Source organism: Carassius auratus, chromosome 27 (assembly GCF_003368295.1).
Source record: "Carassius auratus strain Wakin chromosome 27, ASM336829v1, whole genome shotgun sequence".
Lineage (NCBI taxonomy): Eukaryota > Metazoa > Chordata > Actinopteri > Cypriniformes > Cyprinidae > Carassius > Carassius auratus.
The window spans coordinates 1,120,621-1,141,083 of NC_039269.1; the positions used below are offsets into that span (position 1 = coordinate 1,120,621).

The window sequence follows — 20,463 nt, forward strand, 5'->3', positions numbered from 1 at the left end:
TTTGTATCCACCTATGACAAATAAATTATATATTATATTCTAAAATGCTAACATCAATGTTTCATTTAGCATCACAAGCTTTAATGGGACATTTGGATACATTTGAAAAAAAATGCGTAAAGCTATGTAAAAATGATGTCGTAAACATAAATGATATTTTATTTCCCCTTAAATAGTAATAATAAAAAACTCAATCCATCTCCTTATAATTCTAACAAGCAAGCATCTCGAAACCCGGTGATAACAAGTAGGCCGCATTTAGTGCAGTCTCAACCATACTACCCGTACGACCGATACCCATTAAATGTCTCCCGCCCTGTAATTCCGCACATCGGAATGATAGACAACTACTTCCACCAATGGAAGGTTTGCCTTTTGACAGCCCCTCTGAGGATGGACCAATCAGCTGACAGCAGATGAGCTCGGGGGCTGCGCGTTCGACCTAGCGCTTGCAAGAAGTTAGTTCCTGCTCTACGCTGGCCGTTTCCTGTAATCGTACAGTGTTGTGAGACGGAGAAAGCCATGTGTGTCGATGCAAAGGTAAATTTATCACCCCGAAATTATTGCGGGGAAATTTGGGGCAGTGAATGGCAGCGTTATTAGGGCATATTTTAGTAGAAAATACGCCCTGGCCAAGTCGAAACAGCTTTGCGGCCTTGTCCATGTCTGTTCGTAGTCGGGCTATGGTTTTTGTAGCACGTTGCCTTTGGTTTGGTCCGGTTTGTTGATGGGAGAGATTGAAAGAGAGTCCGAACGAGAGACTGTGAGATGTATTATGAATGATGGAGGATCACTGACACAGCTTAAATCGGCCTTCAGAGAAAAACTAAATAATCGAGCACGTATTTAGCATTTATAGCAATAGGAATCGCCATTGTGAACATTGATGGGGTTTGTCGATTGTCTGCTTTAGGACTGTTGTTCCACATTGATGGCAAGACAAGGAAGGCAGTGTTGATTTCGGTTAGCTAAACATATATTATATGATTTCCGAAGGACCATAAACAATATGATTGTACTGGTTATACAAATTTCCGTTCTCTCACTTTCAAAAGCAGTGTTATGAAACTCGCCAAGTGACATACAAGTCAGTCAGACATGAAGCCATGTGAAGTGATGGCACTGCCATTCAGTAAGATGCAGCAACTATATACTATAAATGATTAAATTCATGTGTTTTCTTGTCTTTTCCAGGGCATCAGTACACACATTTATTGATGGATCTCTTAGAGTACACTCCAACCAGAGAAGCAAAAAGTAACTCCAGAGAGTAGGAGAGGATAGAGGGGCGGAAGAGAGAGAGTAAAGAAGGGTGAACCGGTGGACTCTCTCTTTTCCTGTTCCCCACTCCCTAATAAATCACTTCAGGTAAGTTCACCTGTCAAACAGTAGACTGTAATACACTGGAGTTTACATACTAACTGTGTGAGAATCTGTGAACTTGATAGTAGGGGTATCTTTAACTTGATGAAGGTACTTTAAGAATTTATATATATATATATATATATATATATATATATATATATATATGTATACATATTTTGTATTATGATACTGAGATATAGATGTATACAGATACTTAAATAATTATGTGTGTTTATGTTGTACTTAGTATGATAATAAATATTTTAATTTATTTTTCATTTACATTTTTTTATAAATATTTTCATTGTAAACAACATCCTTTGATTTTATTGATTTATTCCTTTAAATCCAATTACTTGATAAGCTGTTGCGACATAAATAAAATCCAATAATTGTGCTTAATAATGTTATTACTTTATTAATGTATGGAAAGAAATACTTTGAGAAGAAGGTTACAGTTTCTCTCTCTCTCTTTTCCTTCAACAGCATAATTGCAAAATCTCTTCAGACTTGTTGGATGTTTTTGTACCGACACTGGATATCACACATTCTTTTCTTTTTTTCACAAACTCTTTGACAAGATGGCAGACCCCATTATGGACCTCTTTGATGACACCCCACTGTTCAATTTGGATTCCCTACCGGAGGATGCGTTCTCCCAGGGATCCTCAGACCCAGTCGAGGAGGCGCTGAAGTTGGCACTGGGCCATGTGGATGCACCTATGGACCCAACACTGGATCCTGGTGTCCCCATTCTCAGTGATGTTGTCACAGATCCAGCTATAATCCCAACACCCCTCACAGCTCCTGTCTCTGTCCCACTGCAGACCCTTCAAACACAGCAGCCCCCCCAGATGTCCCATGAGGTTTCTGTTGCCCCGGCTTCAATTTCCGTTCAGCCCTCTCTCTCGGTGGCCAGTAATAGCAGTGGGGCGGCGACGGTCCTGCTGAGCTCCCCTCTTGGAGTACCTGTGTCCGGGGCTCAAGTTGCCACCCAGCAGCTGCAGACTCAGCAAATCGCCCTTACGCAACAGGCAGCAGGGCAGTCGGTCCCAAAAATTGTAATACTCAAAGGCCCTCAGGGTCAGACTCAAGTGCTACAGGGTGTCACAGGAGCCACAGGCTCTCCAGGAAAAGTCACTTTCACTAGAGTTCTGACAGGGACCCCACTTAGGCCAGGGATGACAGTTGTTTCTGGGGGAACAATGTTAAATGCGACATCTACTGGGCAGGGACAGGTCAAAGTAGGCACTGGAGTTCAAAGGCTGATTCAGACACCAAATGGCCCGATGAAGCAGGTGTTACTGACCTCGGTGCCTCAGACTCAATCGCAGGTTCAGACGCAGCCGGTCCAGGTGCAGATACCTGCGCAGACGCAGCTCCAGTCACCGTCACAGCCAGCACAGGTACAGGCGCAGGTCCAGGTGCAGCCTCAGACACAGGTGGCATTACAAACACAGGACCAAGCGCCGGCTACTACATCCCCTGGAACGTCAGCAGCGGCCGGCCGACCTCAAAGTGTCACACTTTCAGCTGTGCCACAGCAGGTCAGTCTCTGCCAGGTTTATTGTGGTTAATTACAACAAGAACCAGAAAACAACAGTTTGGCTGCTTGAAATAAAATAACAGTTAACCTCAATAAAATATTTGATTAAAATGAATAAAAATCCATTGTAAAAAATGATGTAATTATTCATTGGATAAATTATTAAATGAAAATTTACGTATTATACCCTTTATGTAAACATATTTCAGATAAATTCCTAGGCAGCATTTGTGAAGTATTAAAATAATATTTAATGAATAATAATTATATGGACTTTATTAAAGACTAAGTATGATGAGCACACAACATAAATACTAAAACTTTAACTACAATTAAAATAAAAACTAAATATAAAAATGAAAACATTCAAAATATTTATAAAAACTCAATTTGAAATATCACTTGTCTTTGTTGTTTTTAACAATTTATAATTGCTTTTCTTGTTAGAATCGTAATAGCCCTTTTTTCTCTATTCAGGGGGAAGCAAAGAGGTTCACTCTGGTGCTACAGCAGCAGCCCTCGCAAGGTGGAGGCCAGGCTGGGACAGTGACAGTAGGGGGAACGGCAGCTGCAGGGGCGGGGCAGCAGGGCCAGCAGCACAGGCTGGTGTTGGGCTCTCTGCCAGGGAAGTTAGTCCTGCAGGGAGGCCAGCTGGCTGCTTTCGCCCAAGCCAAGGCGGGTCAAACGGGTGCACAGCCGAAAGTGCTTACCATTCAGCTGCAAGTTCAACAGCAGCCCAACCAACAGGGAGCCAAGGTGAGTTAAAGGACGGCTCCTGTGTGTGTTGGAAGATATTCTTTTTCTTGTAACTTGGTGGTGACAGGAAGCTTTTTCTCTGTTTTCTTCAACAGTTTCAATTGGTTTCTGGGGCAGCTAATGCTGGTGGCAGCCCTCAGGTGGTGCAGATTTCTCAAGGCCAAGGAGGACAAAGACTAGCAGTGCCTCTTAAACTACTGCTGCAGCCACAGGTAGGACAATCAGTCCATCTTTTTTTATGGCTCTGTGATGTTCATATGCTGACCAATAAAGTAACACATTGCATTCTATTATTTCTGTACCACTTAAATTTGGAAGAATATAAAATATTGTTTTAAAGTTAAAGATGTTTTATAGCATGTATACTCTACTATAAAAATACAAGAACACAAATGTATAGTTAAATTGCATTAAATTTGTAACAATTACGACACTTTGCCATTTGAACAACCACCCAGTAACTAGACTGGTTTGTGTCACAGTTGTATGCTTTATGTGACTCTGAGTTAACCAAATATTATTTGGTTCAATATATATATATATATATATATATAAGTAATTCTCTGCTCCCAAACATTGTGTTTATATGGTGACAAGGTACAGTTCTCAAAATAAATTGTCACTTTTTCTGCAGTCAAGCACTGCTTCCAGTGCTGGTGGGGCCATTTCTGTGGTTAAAGTTATTAATACCTCAGCTGCCGGCTCTTCGTCCGGCACCACTACTACAGCCGCGTCTTCCGGTGTGCGTTTGGCGAAGGTCCAGGAGCCCGTGCGAAAAGTGGAGACCTTGTGCAAACAGGAGAAAGCAAATCGCATTGTTGCTGAGGCCATCGCACGGGCCAAAGCCAGGGGTGAAAGGAACATCCCCCGTGTGCTCAACCAGGATGAACTGCCTGCTGGACAGACTTCTGCAGACCTAGAAGGTGCCGCAGGAGCGGGAGGAGCCAAAAAGAAAGGAGGAGGTGGAGGTAGTGGTGGTGGAGGGAGCAAGAAAAAAAGCCCAAGTGCGGGCGGAGGGAAAGTGGTGGCGGGAGGAGACAAGAAATCCAAGGCGAAGTTTCCAGGAGTGGTTTCTGGAGGGGGAGGCAGTAAAAGTAAATCCAAGACTAAACTCAAGTAAGTTATGATTTCTTATCCTCTTTGGATGAGTTTGACTCATTCGTGTATTTGCTTCTGCCTGTTTTTTTGTTCTCACACTTTATTCCCTCTCCATAGCACCATCACTCTAGTGGGTGGTAAGAAAAGAAAAAGAAATGCATCCTCTGACCATTCAGATATAGATCTAAGCCCACCTGTTTCACCCCGCACACTGGAGGAGGAAATGTCGCAGGTATAACGCGCTTATGCATTCACTTGTTCCTGATCTAAAATCAGTCACTCAGTTAGTGATTCATGGCAGCCATTGAAGTGTTGTATATGTTGGCAGGCATTACAGCTGCATTATGTGATAAAATTTTGAAAACAGAGAATCAAAACAATGCCATAAACCTGATTCATTGACTCTTCTGTGATCCTGTTCTCCCCACAGAAGCGACGTTCTAACCGTCAGGTGAAGCGGAAGAAGTACACAGAGGATTTGGACATTAAAATCACTGATGACGAAGATGAAGTCGATGCAGATGTTGATGTAACCACAACTCCTGTGTCTAGTGCAGGGCATCTGCAGTCTATGGGAGCAGAACTCCATCAGGAACTGGATGGGGATGGTCTTCCCAGCATGCAGTTTTTTGTGGTACGTCAGCTGTCTTGTTATAGCGGGTTAGACGTTTGCTTCCTGACAATTTTTTTTCATTACTGGTTTTGTCAGATGTTTTTAGCTGTTTATAGTTGACACAATGCCACCAGTAATAAAGTATTGTTGATATGTGTGGACATGTTTCTGATTGGTTTCAGGAGAACCCAAGTGAGGAGGATGCTGCTATTGTGGATAAAATATTGTCTATGCGGGTGACCAAAAAGGAGGCAAGTATCTGTTCATACTATTTACTGTCATTAACTTGTGAAATCATGCACTAGTCTGTTCTGACTGAACCTTCATGGCATTTTCTTGTCCTGATGCAGGTGTCTCCAGGGCAGTATACTAATGTGGAAGAATTTTTTGTCAAATATAAAAACTAGTAAGTCATCACTTGTTTTTCTCAGGCCTTTTTTTATTTAAATCAGACAAAGTTTAATAAAAATGCTTTCTAAAAGTTTTTTTTTATTTTTTTTATCGTTGATTATTTATTTACATTTTCTGTTTTTCACTTGGCGTGGTGCTAAATTCTAAACAGTTGATCAGTTAGTTATTTTTTTTGTATAATTTGTATTTCTTGAGACTGTTCATTTATGATGTTTCTAGCTCGTACATGCACTGTGAATGGGCCAGTCTTGAGCAGCTGGAAAGAGACAAGAGAATCCATCAGAAGCTGAAGAGATTCAAGACAAAACAGGCACAGATGAGGAACATATTCCAGGAGGTAAGACCCTATGAATTTGAAATTAGGCAAACACGCAATGTTTTGTTTGGTAGGCAGGTCAAATGGCTTTAGCAGATCTCACAAATTTTGTTCTGGAGGATTTGTAAGCATATCTAAAATGCTTCCCTGTAATTTAGGATGAGGAACCTTTCAATCCAGACTATGTGGAGGTTGATCGTATTTTGGATGAGTCACATAGTGTGGATAAAGACAATGGGGAGGTAAGAATTTTCAAATGTTAAATAAGAGTGTGTATTCAAACTGATAATATATGTATACGAGTCTATTTGACTGATTTGTTATAAAGAAGCATTTGTTCCTGTATCAGACTGCACTGGTCTACTGTGCTTAGCCAGCATGGACAAAGTGATTTTAGCAAGATGTTTGTTGTAGTATTTCTTGGTGCCGAGTCTTATTTATTCACATTTTAATTCAAACTGCACCCTGCCAAAACACTGCTTCTGAGTGTTGTTTTTCCTCTTACAGCCAGTAGTGTACTACCTAGTGAAGTGGTCCTCTCTGCCCTATGAAGATGCTACCTGGGAGCTGAAGGAGGATGTTGATGAAGCAAAGGTGGAAGAATTCAGGAAGATTGAAAGCCGCCCAGCCCGACTCAAGAGAACTGTAAGATACTGGCAGTCTCCACTGCATAACGTTTTATCTGCCTCTTCCTCTCTCCTCTCAGTGTCTAGTCACCAGAGCATTTTTACCTTGTCTGCATTCTTTAGTTTTCATTAAGAAACTGGCGAGCCAGTGGTTAATTATTAACAAGACTTGCTCTTCCATCAGCCTCGACCTGCTGCAAGTGCCTGGAAGAAGCTTGATGAGTCCAGAGAGTATAAGAATGGGAACCAGCTCCGAGAGTACCAGCTGGAAGGAGTCAACTGGCTGCTCTTCAACTGGTACAACAGGTGAATACCCTGCTAATATACTAACATGATTAGATTTGAAGCTGAGTTTAAGACATCCACAACTTTCAAATAAAGTAAAAAAATAAAAAAATTCTAATTTTAAAGACCTTTCCACTTTGGCGAATGTTAAAAGACCCCTTGAATTTTTATTTTTGTGCATTTTAGTCCATGTGCTTTAGCTTTGAGGCATCTTGAAGCTTGTGTGCTCTTAGTAAACAAAAAAAACAGATGTGCTTTTTTTTTTTTATTATTATTTTTTTAACATGCTTTCTATTCCAGGAAATTGAACCAAGAATATTAATGACTCATTCCCTGCACATGGGTGCATGAAAATGTGCTCTAGAATGCGATTGTTCCTTCCCCCTCAATTATAAATACCACCTGCCACTGATACAATGCTACAGCAGTGCACTGACAGTAGCTCGGTGATACAAAACCATAAGTAAATAATTTGATAGCCTACTATTTGGACACATCAGCAGCCTCATGATGATAATCGTGGGCGTCTTTATCAGAACAGTCACCATGGGATCTTTGTTTGAATTATAGCCTTACTCAAATAACAAATGCAGGCTAATTTCTTCTTTATTACTGTCTGATTCTGGCAGGACTGCAGGCGTAGGTGAAAATGGTGCCGATATGGTCTATTAATTGATTTTGGCCATGGTACACTCTAGGGTTATCACAAATTGCGTTTAGGCAATTTCACGGGGTCAATAATAGTAATTTCAGTACTTGGATTGAATGGGTTGACAAAACAGTAGGCTACAAGTTTGTATGTTTTGTTTGTTTATGTGTATTTTCCTAAAGAGAATTGGGTTGTTCTTTTTTCCATTTCTTACTCCTCTTCTGTATTCATGACTTCCCACACAGGCAAAACTGCATCCTGGCAGATGAAATGGGTCTGGGGAAGACCATTCAGTCCATAGCCCTGCTCTCAGAGATGTTTGCTGTAGGGGTCCAGGGGCCGTTCCTCATCATTGCTCCTCTATCCACTATCACAAACTGGGAGAGAGAGTTTTCCAACTGGACAGATATGAATGCTATTGTTTACCACGGCAGTCTGGGCAGTAGACAGATGATCCAACAGTATGAAATGTACTGCAAAGATGACAAGGTTGGTATAGATGTTTCTGTCTCATTAGTTTGATTGCTAATAAACAGCAGTGCTGTTATTTTTAACTAAAACTGTAATTTAAATAAAAAATCTGAAATTAAAGAGTATATAAATTTTAGAAAGATAGTTATTTCAGTTACTTGCCAAGGGAGAATTCCTAACTTTTGTTTAAGCTGGAATAGAAATATTACTAAAACTGAAATAAAAAAACTAAATGGAAATATAAGAAAATTATACAATTATAAAAATGAACGTTAAAACGCACTATTTAAAATAAAAACTGCTTATAAAAGTTCATTTTAAACATTAATAAATACTAGAGTAGTAAAAAAAAAGAAAAAAAGAATGTTTATTCTAATAGTATATTTTGACAGCTCCGTTCTGAATTCCTCTCTACCTTGCTCTCTTGATTTTGTCTTCTCTAGGGACACTTGATACCAGGGGCCTATAAATTTGATGCTCTGATCACAACCTTTGAGATGATTCTATCAGATTGCCCCGAGCTGAGGGAGATTTCTTGGCGTTGTGTAGTTATTGATGAAGCTCACCGTTTGAAGAATAGAAACTGCAAACTGCTTGACAGCCTCAAGATGCTTGACCCTGTAAGTGATTTCGTGTTTTTTTTTTTGTTTTGTTTTTTAAAGAGAAACTGAATGTATTAATCTGTTACATAGAATAAAAATAATATTTTTTTCTATTTTCAGGAGCATAAAGTGTTGTTAACAGGCACTCCACTTCAAAACACTGTAGAGGAGCTGTTCAGTTTGCTGCACTTTCTGGAGCCGGCTCAGTTCCCCTCAGAGATAGAGTTTTTGCGCGAGTTTGGAGATCTTAAAACAGAGGAGCAGGTAGGAATAATGTGGGAACATTTTGGCAGATAACATCAGCTCTGTTAAGAGCATCAGCAGTTTCAAACACAGTCACTGTCTTCGATTCTCAGGTCCAGAAACTACAGTCCATTCTAAAGCCCATGATGCTGCGTAGACTGAAAGAAGATGTAGAAAAGAACCTTGCTCCAAAACAAGAGACCATTATTGAGGTATGAACTGTTTCTTGATGATTAATTCTCTTTGCTTCTGTAAGTTCTGAGTGCATAATTTTCTGTGGTCCCCAGGTGGAGTTGACTGATGTACAGAAGAAGTATTACCGTGCTATTCTAGAACGTAACTTCAGCTTCCTTAGCATGGGAGCCACACATAACAGCAATGTTCCCAATCTCCTCAACACAATGATGGAACTTCGAAAGTGTTGCAACCACCCATACCTCATTACAGGTACTTAATTTATGACTGTTCCCGGGTAGTGTCTCTTGTTGGTAATTTTAGCCTTGCAATCTTAGTATACAAGTGGCTGAGCATAAAAGGTTTGGTCCACTTTGGTCCTGTAGCACACACACACACACACACACAAACCTTTGCTTGTTAGTTTTTGGATTTTTTTGCTCATCTTTTTGTTGTCCACTTTCCACTTTTTGTCTCTGTGTGCAGGGGCTGAGGAGAAGATAGTGGCCGAGCTGAGAGAGGTGTATAATCCTCTGGCTCCAGACTTTCATCTCCAGGCTCTGGTGCGCTCTGCAGGGAAACTGGTCTTGCTGGATAAGCTGCTTCCTCGCCTTAAGGCTGGCGGGCACAAGGTGCTCATCTTCTCACAGATGGTGCGATGCCTCGACATCCTTGAGGACTACCTCATACACAAGAGGTATAGCTTTAGAAGTGTAATCTGTGAAACGGAAATGTTTGATTCAAACTTTTTAATTCTGCCATCTGGTTTGTTAGATGTATCTAAAATTAGATGTGTTTTCTCTGCTTAGATACCTGTATGAGCGCATTGACGGGCGGGTCAGAGGAAACCTGCGACAAGCGGCCATTGATCGCTTTAGTAAACCCGATTCAGACCGGTTTGTCTTCCTGCTTTGTACCCGGGCTGGGGGTTTGGGCATTAATCTGACTGCTGCTGACACTTGTGTCATTTTCGACTCTGACTGGAATCCACAGAATGATCTTCAAGTGAGGAGCTCACACTTTTTTTTATAGTAATTTCAAGGCATTAGAGATGATACAGGTGTTTAGTTTCATCATTTGTCTTCTCTTCCACGCAGGCTCAGGCACGTTGTCATCGTATTGGTCAATCTAAAGCAGTGAAGGTTTATCGTCTCATTACTAGAAACTCCTATGAGAGGGAGATGTTGGACAAAGCGAGTCTTAAACTGGGACTTGATCGAGCTGTTCTGCAAAGCATGAGTGGAAATAAGGACAGCAGTGTTAACGGGGTAAGAATAAAAAATCATATTGCTTTGTTAAAGTGATAGTTTACCCAAAATGAAACCTAGACGGATCCTCACTCACTGGTATGCTATTAACTTTCCTCAGATCCAGCAGTTCTCAAAGAAGGAGATAGAGGATTTGCTTCGTAAAGGTGCTTATGCAGCCATTATGGATGAGAACGACGAGGGAAGCCGTTTCTGTGAGGAGGACATCGATCAGATACTTCAGAGAAGAGCAACTACCATCACTATTGAGAGTGAAGGCAAAGGATCCACCTTTTCCAAGGCCAGCTTTGTGGCGTCTGAAAACCGCACGGATATTGCTCTGGATGATCCTGAGTTCTGGCAAAAGTGGGCCAAGAAAGCTGACTTAGACATGGACTCTCTCAACAGGAAGGTACAGTGTAGCATTTGGAAAATGGTTACCTTATTCTTCATTTTCTGTAAGTCTATTATTTTATTCATTAATCTTTCATGCAAACTCTTTGCAGAATACTCTTGTGATTGACACACCCAGAATAAGAAAGCAAACACGTCAGTATTCCAGCTTGCGTGGAGAGGGTGGGGATCTGTCTGACATGGACAGTGATGATGACTACCCACCCCATAATTCCCGACAATCTCGGGCCTCTCGACGCTCAGACCGGCATTCTGGTAGTGGTTATGGGCGCACAGACTGCTTCAGAGTGGAAAAACACCTACTTGTTTATGGGTTTGTGGCCTTGTTTCTTCCTGATCGTGTTTTAGTTGTGTTGGTTTTAATTTGAGTGTAAAACTTTCTGTGGAATTATGATTTCCTACTTTTTACATTTCAACATGACTTTGTCTATACAGATGGGGCCGTTGGCGGGATATCCTGTCTCATGCTCGCTGTAAGCGGCGTCTTAGTGAACGGGACGTGGAAACCATCTGCCGTGTCATCCTGGTTTTCTGTCTGATACATTACCGTGGAGATGAGAACATCAAGAGCTTCATCTGGGAGCTAATCACCCCTCCAGAGAATGGACGAGAACCACAGGCTCTGCTTAATCACTCTGGTATGGCTTTCTCTCATTATACTGTTTTTTTTTTTATTAATACACCTCGATTCTTTCAGCAAGGACGCTTAGGTGGTGTTCCTCAGGTCTTCAGGTTTTCATGGTCAATATTATCCAACCACCTTTCAACTATCTTTGACATTCCTGTTTGATTGTTGCATTTCTGACTTTCAAATTGTGTTTCAAGTTGTGAAGCAGCCATTACTTTGTAAACTATGAATATATCCACACAAAACAGATGCCCGCCCAATATGACTCAAGGAAAAGACTAATTTAAGAAAAGACTGTAAGACTAGACTCTTTATTGCGGTGACTTTATAAAGATACAACCTATGTAGGTTAGAGATGTACAATATTGACCAAAAAATTATATCTCAATAATTTTATTAAGAGATTTTATCGAAAACAATAACTAGACAATATTTTGCTGTTGTGCTGGTACCTTAAGGACTGTCGTGCAAAGCTGACTCTGACTCTCAAAGCTGAAAGTTTTGGATATTCTTCATATTCTGTGTGGTGGTCAGTTCACACTGATAGAAATTAATCTTTTTAAATAAGTTTAAACTGATTTTTACCTTTTAAAAAGCCCTTTTTCTAAAAGTGTCCATTTATCTTTTGAGTCAAACTCACACTTACATTTAATCAGTGAATTAGAATAATAAGACTTTTGGGCAGTTACCAAGCAAATTAAAACAGTATCAACAAAATTCATCTTTGCAATGCAGAGAAAACACAGAAGCTGCATCTGAAGTGACATTTAAGATTAGTGCTGTCAAACAATTAATCACATCCAAAATAAGTTTTTGTTTACATAATATATGTATGTGTACTGTGTATATTTAAATGCACAAAGTATACATTTTAATATGCTAATTTTTTTTTATACATATGTACATTTTATAAATATACACAGTATAGACACATTATGTAAACAAACTTTATTTTGGATGCGATTAATCAAGATTAATTTCTTGACAGCACTAATTTAGATGCATATGCAAACTGTTTAATGAGAGACATGAATGCATTTAACCTGCAATTAAAAATCCATAAATCATATTAAACCTAAAACATTAAATACAGATATTTGAAATGTATTTAAATAATTATAATAATAATAATAATAAGTCTCTTGTACTGTAAAAAAATAAATAATAATAAATAAATATATATTTTTTAAATTCAGTATCACATTTGTAATCATGGTAATTTTTGGAGCAGTATTCTTTGTTACTTTTGCGTGAAATTACATTTAGTCATTAAACAAATAAACTAGGCTATATGAAGTGGTATAAATGGCCTATATACATTTTCTGCCCCCATGTCTTTAATTTTGTGATCATTCTAAATGTAGTGAGAGTGCAGTGAAAGAACATACTATACGCATGTGCACTAGTCTAGACTTCACGTAATGAATGCGTGCACTTTGTAGGTGTGTTTTGAATGGTTTTTGCAAAATACTTGATAATGTCAAATTGCACATCTTTAAGACAACAATTATGATATTATCGTTGATGATTTAAATTGCACACCTTAATGTAGGTTGTGAAATACAGCATTAGCTTCATTCTAAACAATCTTAAAAATTTAGTAAGTGCTCATAATGGTGCTCTCCTCTCCTGTAGGTCTGTCCATCCCTGTACCTCGTGGCAGGAAAGGGAAACGAGTCAAGGCTCAGAGCTCTTTTGATGTGCAGAAAGTTGAGTGGATCCGAAAGTATAATCCTGATAGTCTTCTGCTTGATGACAGTTACCGAAAACACCTGAAGCACCAGTGCAATAAGTATGTTTGACATATCAGAGACACTATTATACTCTGCAAAATAAATTAGCTTGAGTGTCTTCAATTCGCTGTCTTTTTTTCTTCAGAGTGTTGCTGAGAGTGCGTATGCTGTATTACCTGAAACAGGAGGTCATTGGAGAACATGCTGATTCTGTATTGAGAGGAGCTGATGCAAGGTATAGCCATCATCTAATTTTGTTGTTTTAGATTAAATGGTCATCACTTTTTTGCATCTAAATGCACAAGTTTGCATCACTGTGGGTTTGAAGCATCTGCTAAAGATATGTAAATCTCGCTTGTATCACTGACATCATCTTGCATTATTTAATCTTTTTATGCCATGGTTTCTTTGAATTGATCCGGTTGTACAATTTAAATTGGAAACTGTTAAATTAATTCACTGATGCTAGTGCGTTTCTTTTGCAGGGATATTGATATCTGGTTGCCTGAAATGGAGCAGCAGGACGTTCCGTCTGGATGGTGGGATGCAGAAGCCGACCGATGCTTGCTTATCGGCGTCTATAAGCATGGTATGTAGAGGCTTTGTTAAGGTCATGTCTTCTTCAAGGGTGTCCCATTATATCGGAAGAGCTTCAAGTCATTAGGTCTTTATGCTAGATTCAAGATATGCCCCACAGATTAAAGCATATAGTTTTACAGATCATTGCTGTTTCTCCATCTGTATCTTGTATCTCTGTATGTTATTTCAGGATATGAGATGTACACCACTATGCGTGCCGACCCCTGCTTGTGTTTTGTTGAGCGATGTGGCCGTCCAAATGAGCAGGACATAAATGCGGAGCAGCAAGCAGCAGACCCAGAGCTTGGGGAGGGGTCAGTTTCAGACAGACCTGGGCTTTGTTTCTCAAAAGCGTTGTGAGCAAAATTGATCGCAGAGATCATTTCTACGATCTACTTAGGCTCACAATGCTTTTTGGGAACTGCATTATAATCTTTAACACCTGCATTATAATCTTCTTGCTAATATGATCGACTGGTATTGATCTTGTCAACTTACATATTCTTATTGTGTTTTAGAGGGGACTATGACAAGTACTCAGAAGATCCTGAATTCAAACCTGCGTCAAGACACACCAAGGAGGCATATGAAGAGGTAAACGTGTTTTGAATCACATTTTTTTCCCCCACATAACCTTTAAAGTGTAATTCAGGCATATGTATCTTGTGGAGTTATTAAGAGTTTACATTTAATTTAAAATCTGGATAATGTTCTCCACAGGCTGATTCGTTGAATGCAGATGGAGAGATTTGTGTGGAGGATCGCTCTGCCCCTGTGCAGGTTGAGGGGCCATCTTCTGGATCGTCAGATTTGTGTTACTGGCCAACAAGCTCATCGCTCACAGCCAGACTACGCCGTCTTATTACAGCCTACCAACGCAGTTACAGACGAGAGCAGCTTAAGATAGAGGCAGCAGAGAAGGGCGACCGTAGACGTAGACGCTGTGAACAAGCCACAAAGCTGAAAGAGATAGCCCGACAAGAACGACAACAAAGGTATGTTCCTTAAGTAAACGGGTACAATAGCTTCCTCTTCAGCCTCGATGTCCAGCGTTCTCATAAGCTTCTCCGTTTCAGGTGGACTCGTAGGGAGGAGTGTGATTTTTACAGGGTGGTATCAACCTTTGGGGTCGAAAGAATAAAGAAAGAAGCAGATGCTCCGGAAGGGGATGAGCATCATATGGACTGGACTCGCTTCCGTTCTTTTGCTCGCCTTGATAAGAAAACCGACGAGAGTTTGACGCGTTACTTCAAATGCTTTATGTCCATGTGTCAGAGAGTGTGTCACTTTCGGCCAGCTCGTGGAGAAGGTACATTGTATTTTTACTGAAAGTCTGTGCGAAACAGTGTTTTATATTAATCTACTCGTATATTATGACTTATATATATGACTTGCTATAATAGCTTTATTTAAAACATTGTCTACTGTTATCCCTTCTTCCTCTATTAGAATCTCAAGATTTGTCCCAGTCTCTGGCCCCCATCACAGAAGAACGAGCCTCGCGCACGCTCTACAGGGTCAGCTTGATGTGTCGGTTACGTGAGCGTGTTCTTCCCCACCCCTCATTGGAGGAACGCCTCAGTCTGGCACCACTCTCCTCTGACCTTCCCAACTGGTGGAGCATCCCACAGCACGACCACGAGCTGCTCTTGGCTGCCGCTAGACATGGCGTCAGCCGCACTGAACTCTCAATCTTCCCTGACCCACAGTACTCATTCAGTCAGGCCCGCCTCGACTACCTCCAGAACCAAGCCCAAGCCGCTTCGCAGATTCACGCGTTAAGTCAGTCACAGGGTCCAACCAGTATCAAAGAGGAGAGCCTAGATGATGAGTCTCGGCTGCTGGGGGTGGAGGCCCTCTGTCCGTCAGACTCTCCAGCCATGCTCCTCACCCATTCTGAGGGGAAAGTGGGAGTTCAGGCTGGATGGGGCTGGAAGAAGAGCAAAAACAATGGGCCTAGTGAGAGAAAAGAAGGAAGAGAGAGAGGTGAAGGGCCTTCGGACTCCGATTCTGATTCAGACTCGGGCTCGTCTTCCTCCTCCCGTCATTCTGGCAGCTCAGATGATAGCGGAGACAGTGATGCCGAGAGAGAACAAGGTGAGGAGGCACTGTTGCATTTCAGTTATTTATCGGCAGACTACAGCTTAAAATCTTATTTCTTATTGTTTTAGCCTCATGATGTTCAGTATGCAACACAAAATTCATGTCACAGCTATTTTCTCCTAAATTACTTTTTTTTTCTTTTTTTTTTGGCCATTTAAACTCAATCTTTAGGGTAAGATACAGTACGAAAAAAAAGTAGATAAATCTAGGCATTTTTGTTTCCAATTTTTTTTTATTATATAAGCACCAGAAAGAATGATCCTTTCTGTTCATTGATACCAAAATAAAAGGGTAATAAACAGCAATATTTGTATTTATTTTTTCAGGGAAATTAATATTTTATTCAGCAAGAATACATTCAGTTGATCAAAAGTTACAAAGACTTTTAATTAAAACAATTTCTGTATAAATAATCTTACCAAAATATTTTTTGATTGTGTGTTTTTAACTAAAGTATTTTAATGCACTGAAACAGCCACGTAGGGATTTTTTTTTTTTTTGCATTTTTCTGTGATAGGACCGTATAGATATGACAGGAAGGATATGACCAAATAATAGATTTGACTGGAAAGCTCCACAAGCCGGGATTCTGATCATTCTGATCTTCACTGAGCATTGTGTTTTTTAATGGTTAATTTGGGTTGATTTGAATGGAATTTGTTACTAGAATGATTCTGATCTCTTAGCAGCAGGTCTTAAGATGTGCGACGGCGATGAAGAAAACAGCATCCTCTCCCTCACTCCATCTCAAGAAGGCGCCCCACCCGAATCCCTCACTGACCCTCTGAGAGTTGATTGGCCCAAAGACCGCGTGTTAATAAACCGAATAAACAACCTCTGCTCGCTAGTTCTAACGGGGCACTGGCCGTCAGGTCGACGCTACATCTCTGACATACAGCTCAATTCTACATCTGAAGAGCATGACCTCGGAGGGGACCTTGGTTACCCCAAATTGCCACGGAAAAGCAACAGTGCCATGTCTGCAGAAACTCTTGAAGGCCGAGAATCAGAGTTCACAGTAAAACTCCTAAAGGTGAGGTGCTCTTCAGACATTAATTCACTTCAACTATCTCTTAAATTTCTGCTTTTGTTTCATTTTTGCATTCATTTCACTTTTAGGAGGAGGGGCTGAAGCTGACATTTTCTAAGCAGGCTCTCATGCCAAACGGTGAAGGGAGTGCACGCAAAAAGAGAAAGGACCACGAGGTACAGAAATACAGTCTTATAAATTTGCCCAAAAGTAACATTTCAGTTTACATTGATGCATTATAAGTATTTGCAGCTATATAATGTGTGTTTTCTGACATTTAGCTGGTAGATACGGAAGGGGTTCTCCATGCTCCCCGCAGAAGGGACCTTCCTAACTGGCTCAAAGAAAACCCAGATTATGAAGTGGAGGGAGACATGTTAGAAGTAAGTGCAAAGTGCAGGTTGAACTCTCTTTTCTGAGATCTTCTTGGACTGACACAGGTAAAAAAATATATATTTCTTTGTTGCAGTTACTGGTGAACCGAACCAAAAGAAAGAGGAGGAGGAAGAGGGTAGAGAAAGGAGCAGCACTTACCGGAAGTGAGAGAGTGAAGGTCATAGACATAAGGACAGGCAAGAAGGTGAGGAAATACATTTGACAGTTCTGCCATAATTAACACTTTTCCCCGTTTAGACTACAAAAAGTAACCAGAACAACTGTTTTCAACATTGGTAAAGCAATTTTTTTCTTGAGCACCAAATCAGCATATTAGAATTGATTTCTGAATGCTCGTGTGACACTGAAGACTGGAGTAATGGCTACTGAAAAGTACTGTTTTTTTTTTTGTCTTTATCAAATAATGATTGGTGAGCATAAGAGACTTTGAACTCTTACTGACCAAACTTTTTAATGGTAGTGTATGCCATTTCCATGAAATGACAGTTTGCACTGTTGCACATGGGACAGTTGTTTCTGATGTATTTTGAAGTTGAGTGCAGTTGGTCTTACACTCCGTTTTATACTCCCTTCAGTTTAGTGGAATATACGGGCCTTTACTACAGGACCTGAGAGAGCACCTGGAGGAGAACCCTGACCACGTTGTAGCACCAGAATGGTCTGAGACTGTTCGCAGTTCGGTTAGTATCTCCTATATCCTATAGTGTGTTTATGGTTATCATCTTCATCTACCCTGCTTGAATAGTGTATATCAGGTCAGTCCCAGTCAGTGATTATTTTTCTGGAATTTAATCTGATCCTTCTCTTTGATCTCAGGGCTTCTTGCCTGAGAGTTTATTCCACAGACTGTTGAGTCCTCACGCTTCAATCCCCAAAAAGAATCGACATTACCTCTCCACCCCTTCGATCCAGACTGATGACCCTCTCCTGGGAGGCGGCGAAGGCGAGACGTTAGTTTCTGACGGCGCATACATGATGGACGACGAGGACTTAGAGGACGGCGGTCACCTCGCGTCATCGCACCACTTCCTTACTCCAGCCTACGATGTGAAGATGGAGCCGAGCGCTCTTGATATGGACGGAGGCGACAGTTTATCACAAGGTGGCTATGATAGCTCTGACAGAGAGGCCATTTTGGATGATGTCATCATGGCACCGAAGAATTCAGACTCTTCCTCAAGCTCCGAGGATTGACCAAATCTCATGTTAGATGTAGTAAACCGAGATCATGACAGTCTTTTATTTTATTATATTCATTATTTTTATAATTATTATTGATGTTATTACTTTAAAATATGGAGTAACTTTTTTTTTTCTTGGGTTGGATTTGTACTTGACTGTTTTGTGTAGGAAAGATATAGGCGCTTCTTTTTTTTTCTTTACACCTCATTAAAAATCTTAATTCCAGATGGATGAAATATCAATTTCATGTCTCACATAGCCCCTTTCAAGGAGTTGTTTGTCTCACTCCCTCTGGCTGAACTGTTTAACAGTGTGCTGGAGGATCCACAGTCATGCACTGAGATGAGCCATTGTGGTGCCTCGGTCTGGTGAAGAACATGGAGTTTTTGTTGGATGTATATTATTTTTTTTGTGTGTGTGTGTGTGTGTTTGGGGGGGCGGTGGGGGGGGGGTAAGATTTGGGGTTTAGGGTTAGTTACTGAAACAATGTTAGACAGATGATGGCTGTATTGTACAAAGTAGAGTTGGTCCCATGCCTGCAATGATGCAAAAAATTATGCGTTTATTCCCGTTTCAATAACTGACTCCACAACTGTCTCTGTGATATAAATATGAATAGCAGTCTACAGTGGAAAGTGATGTCTGTTGAATTCTTTTCATCAAGTGTTGATATTTATTTGAATAATGACTACTCAAGGCCCTTTTATTGACTTCTTGGAATACATGCCGAGGAGAACAGCAAGTTAATTTTCTTTCATATTTCATACTTGGATGAGGTATCATAAAATATCATAGATGATTGTGTTTTAATGAATTTAGTTTACACATGCATAAGACATTAAATAACCAATAAATAGAATAAAGTTGGCTAAAGCATTGCAAGACCCAGTAGAGAATAAAAAATCCCAGACATTCAGTATGTGCAGCAGAGTTGATACTTCTTGACCCCTACAGTGCTGGAGGTATGCCACATTTGACTATTTTGTCATGGTTATCCACCAGAGTTAATGATCAGTATTTAGTATGAGACAAATAGGTTGCTGTTGTGTGGTGTTTTTTGAGCTCTGTATCTGAAAGTGAATGCTTACTGCAATTTTTCAAAGTATTTCTATAAAGTATACGAACCACTGAGGGACTGGCTGACATGAGTCATTTTAGACACTTCTCAAATAACAATTTACAATTTTATCTATCAGGATGGCTAGTTTTAAAGGGACACCCTAAGTATTATAAAGTTAAACCATGCTTGCTGATGTTTTATCCCTCAAAAATGTCACTTCTAGATAGTGCGGTTCTGCACAAGACTGAACAACAATTGAAAGTTGGAAAATAGAAGAAACTTGAAATTCATTAAAAACGTTGTTACAAATTCACAAGAAAAATACTGCATTTAAATAAAGCATTTTTTAGTTTTTTAGAGAGGATTAATGCATAGCACCTGGTCATGGTGAAAACTGAAAGCTCAACGGAGATCAATCATATAGCTCTATATTCACTTCAAGTAAAAGGAACCGTAATGTCAAAATTTAAAAGGTTTGATGTTATTTTAACCAATGGAAAGTATATGAAGAGGCGTAAAAAAAAAAGGATTTTAATGCACATTAGTAATGGGCCAAAAAAAGGGTTTTCCTCTAAGAGCACATGGGGCCACAGATAACAGGAATCTTTTTAGAGATGCATTCAAATCACAGGACAATCATTGTCGTATTGTAATCATTTGCGAGTATTGGCTCTTTATAAAAAAATGGAACAACACCGCTTCAATCTTTAGGAAATATTCGATAAGAGTCCTTCTCAAGTAATCATAAACGACCGTGATTGGTGCACCGTAACCATGGCTGATAAAAGTAACGGCTGTCATGTGACATTGTAGCAGCAGTATAAAAAATAGTTTGTGATGGCTATTGAATTATAAATACATAATGACGACAAATAATACATCTATGGTTTTTACCAGTTGTAAGCAACGTTTTAGCTACATTATATATTTTTTTTA

The 20,463-nt window shown here is 40.0% G+C and overlaps 1 protein-coding gene across 3 annotated transcripts; it reads left to right on the plus strand.

Annotated features, from left to right (window-relative positions):
• Window positions 1–438: 438 nt before the first annotated feature.
• On the plus strand, window positions 439–19,595 carry LOC113044991 (chromodomain-helicase-DNA-binding protein 8). Of its 3 annotated transcripts, none has more exons than XM_026205054.1 (39): window positions 439–540; window positions 1,195–1,368; window positions 1,852–2,912; window positions 3,389–3,667; window positions 3,763–3,879; window positions 4,302–4,783; window positions 4,883–4,997; window positions 5,196–5,399; window positions 5,561–5,629; window positions 5,729–5,784; window positions 6,009–6,126; window positions 6,264–6,347; window positions 6,613–6,750; window positions 6,916–7,037; window positions 7,911–8,154; window positions 8,580–8,756; window positions 8,859–9,002; window positions 9,095–9,193; window positions 9,269–9,428; window positions 9,642–9,852; window positions 9,965–10,160; window positions 10,253–10,423; window positions 10,524–10,814; window positions 10,909–11,129; window positions 11,252–11,454; window positions 13,080–13,236; window positions 13,323–13,412; window positions 13,663–13,766; window positions 13,947–14,070; window positions 14,275–14,350; window positions 14,477–14,751; window positions 14,833–15,065; window positions 15,206–15,853; window positions 16,546–16,892; window positions 16,979–17,065; window positions 17,171–17,272; window positions 17,359–17,469; window positions 17,861–17,965; window positions 18,102–19,595. In XM_026205054.1, exons 3-39 carry the CDS (start codon window positions 1,947–1,949, stop codon window positions 18,477–18,479), a joined length of 7,704 nt encoding a protein of 2,567 aa, XP_026060839.1. In that variant the 5' UTR covers window positions 439–540; window positions 1,195–1,368; window positions 1,852–1,946; the 3' UTR covers window positions 18,480–19,595. The 3 variants fall into 3 exon arrangements, with proteins under 3 accessions (XP_026060839.1, XP_026060841.1, XP_026060840.1); XM_026205056.1 differs by having other exon boundaries at window positions 16,549–16,892; XM_026205055.1 differs by having other exon boundaries at window positions 1,947–2,912.
• The last annotated feature ends 868 nt before the right edge of the window (window positions 19,596–20,463 follow it).

Coding starts and splice junctions, on each gene's coding strand:
- LOC113044991 (XM_026205054.1), top strand. CDS start 1,947: ATGGCAGACCCCATTATGGACCTCTTTGATGACACCCCACTGTTCAAT. Junction 10,815..10,908: donor TGGACTCTCTCAACAGGAAG/GTACAGTGTAGC, acceptor AACTCTTTGCAG/AATACTCTTGTGATTGACAC. Junction 15,854..16,545: donor TGATGCCGAGAGAGAACAAG/GTGAGGAGGCAC, acceptor CTGATCTCTTAG/CAGCAGGTCTTAAGATGTGC.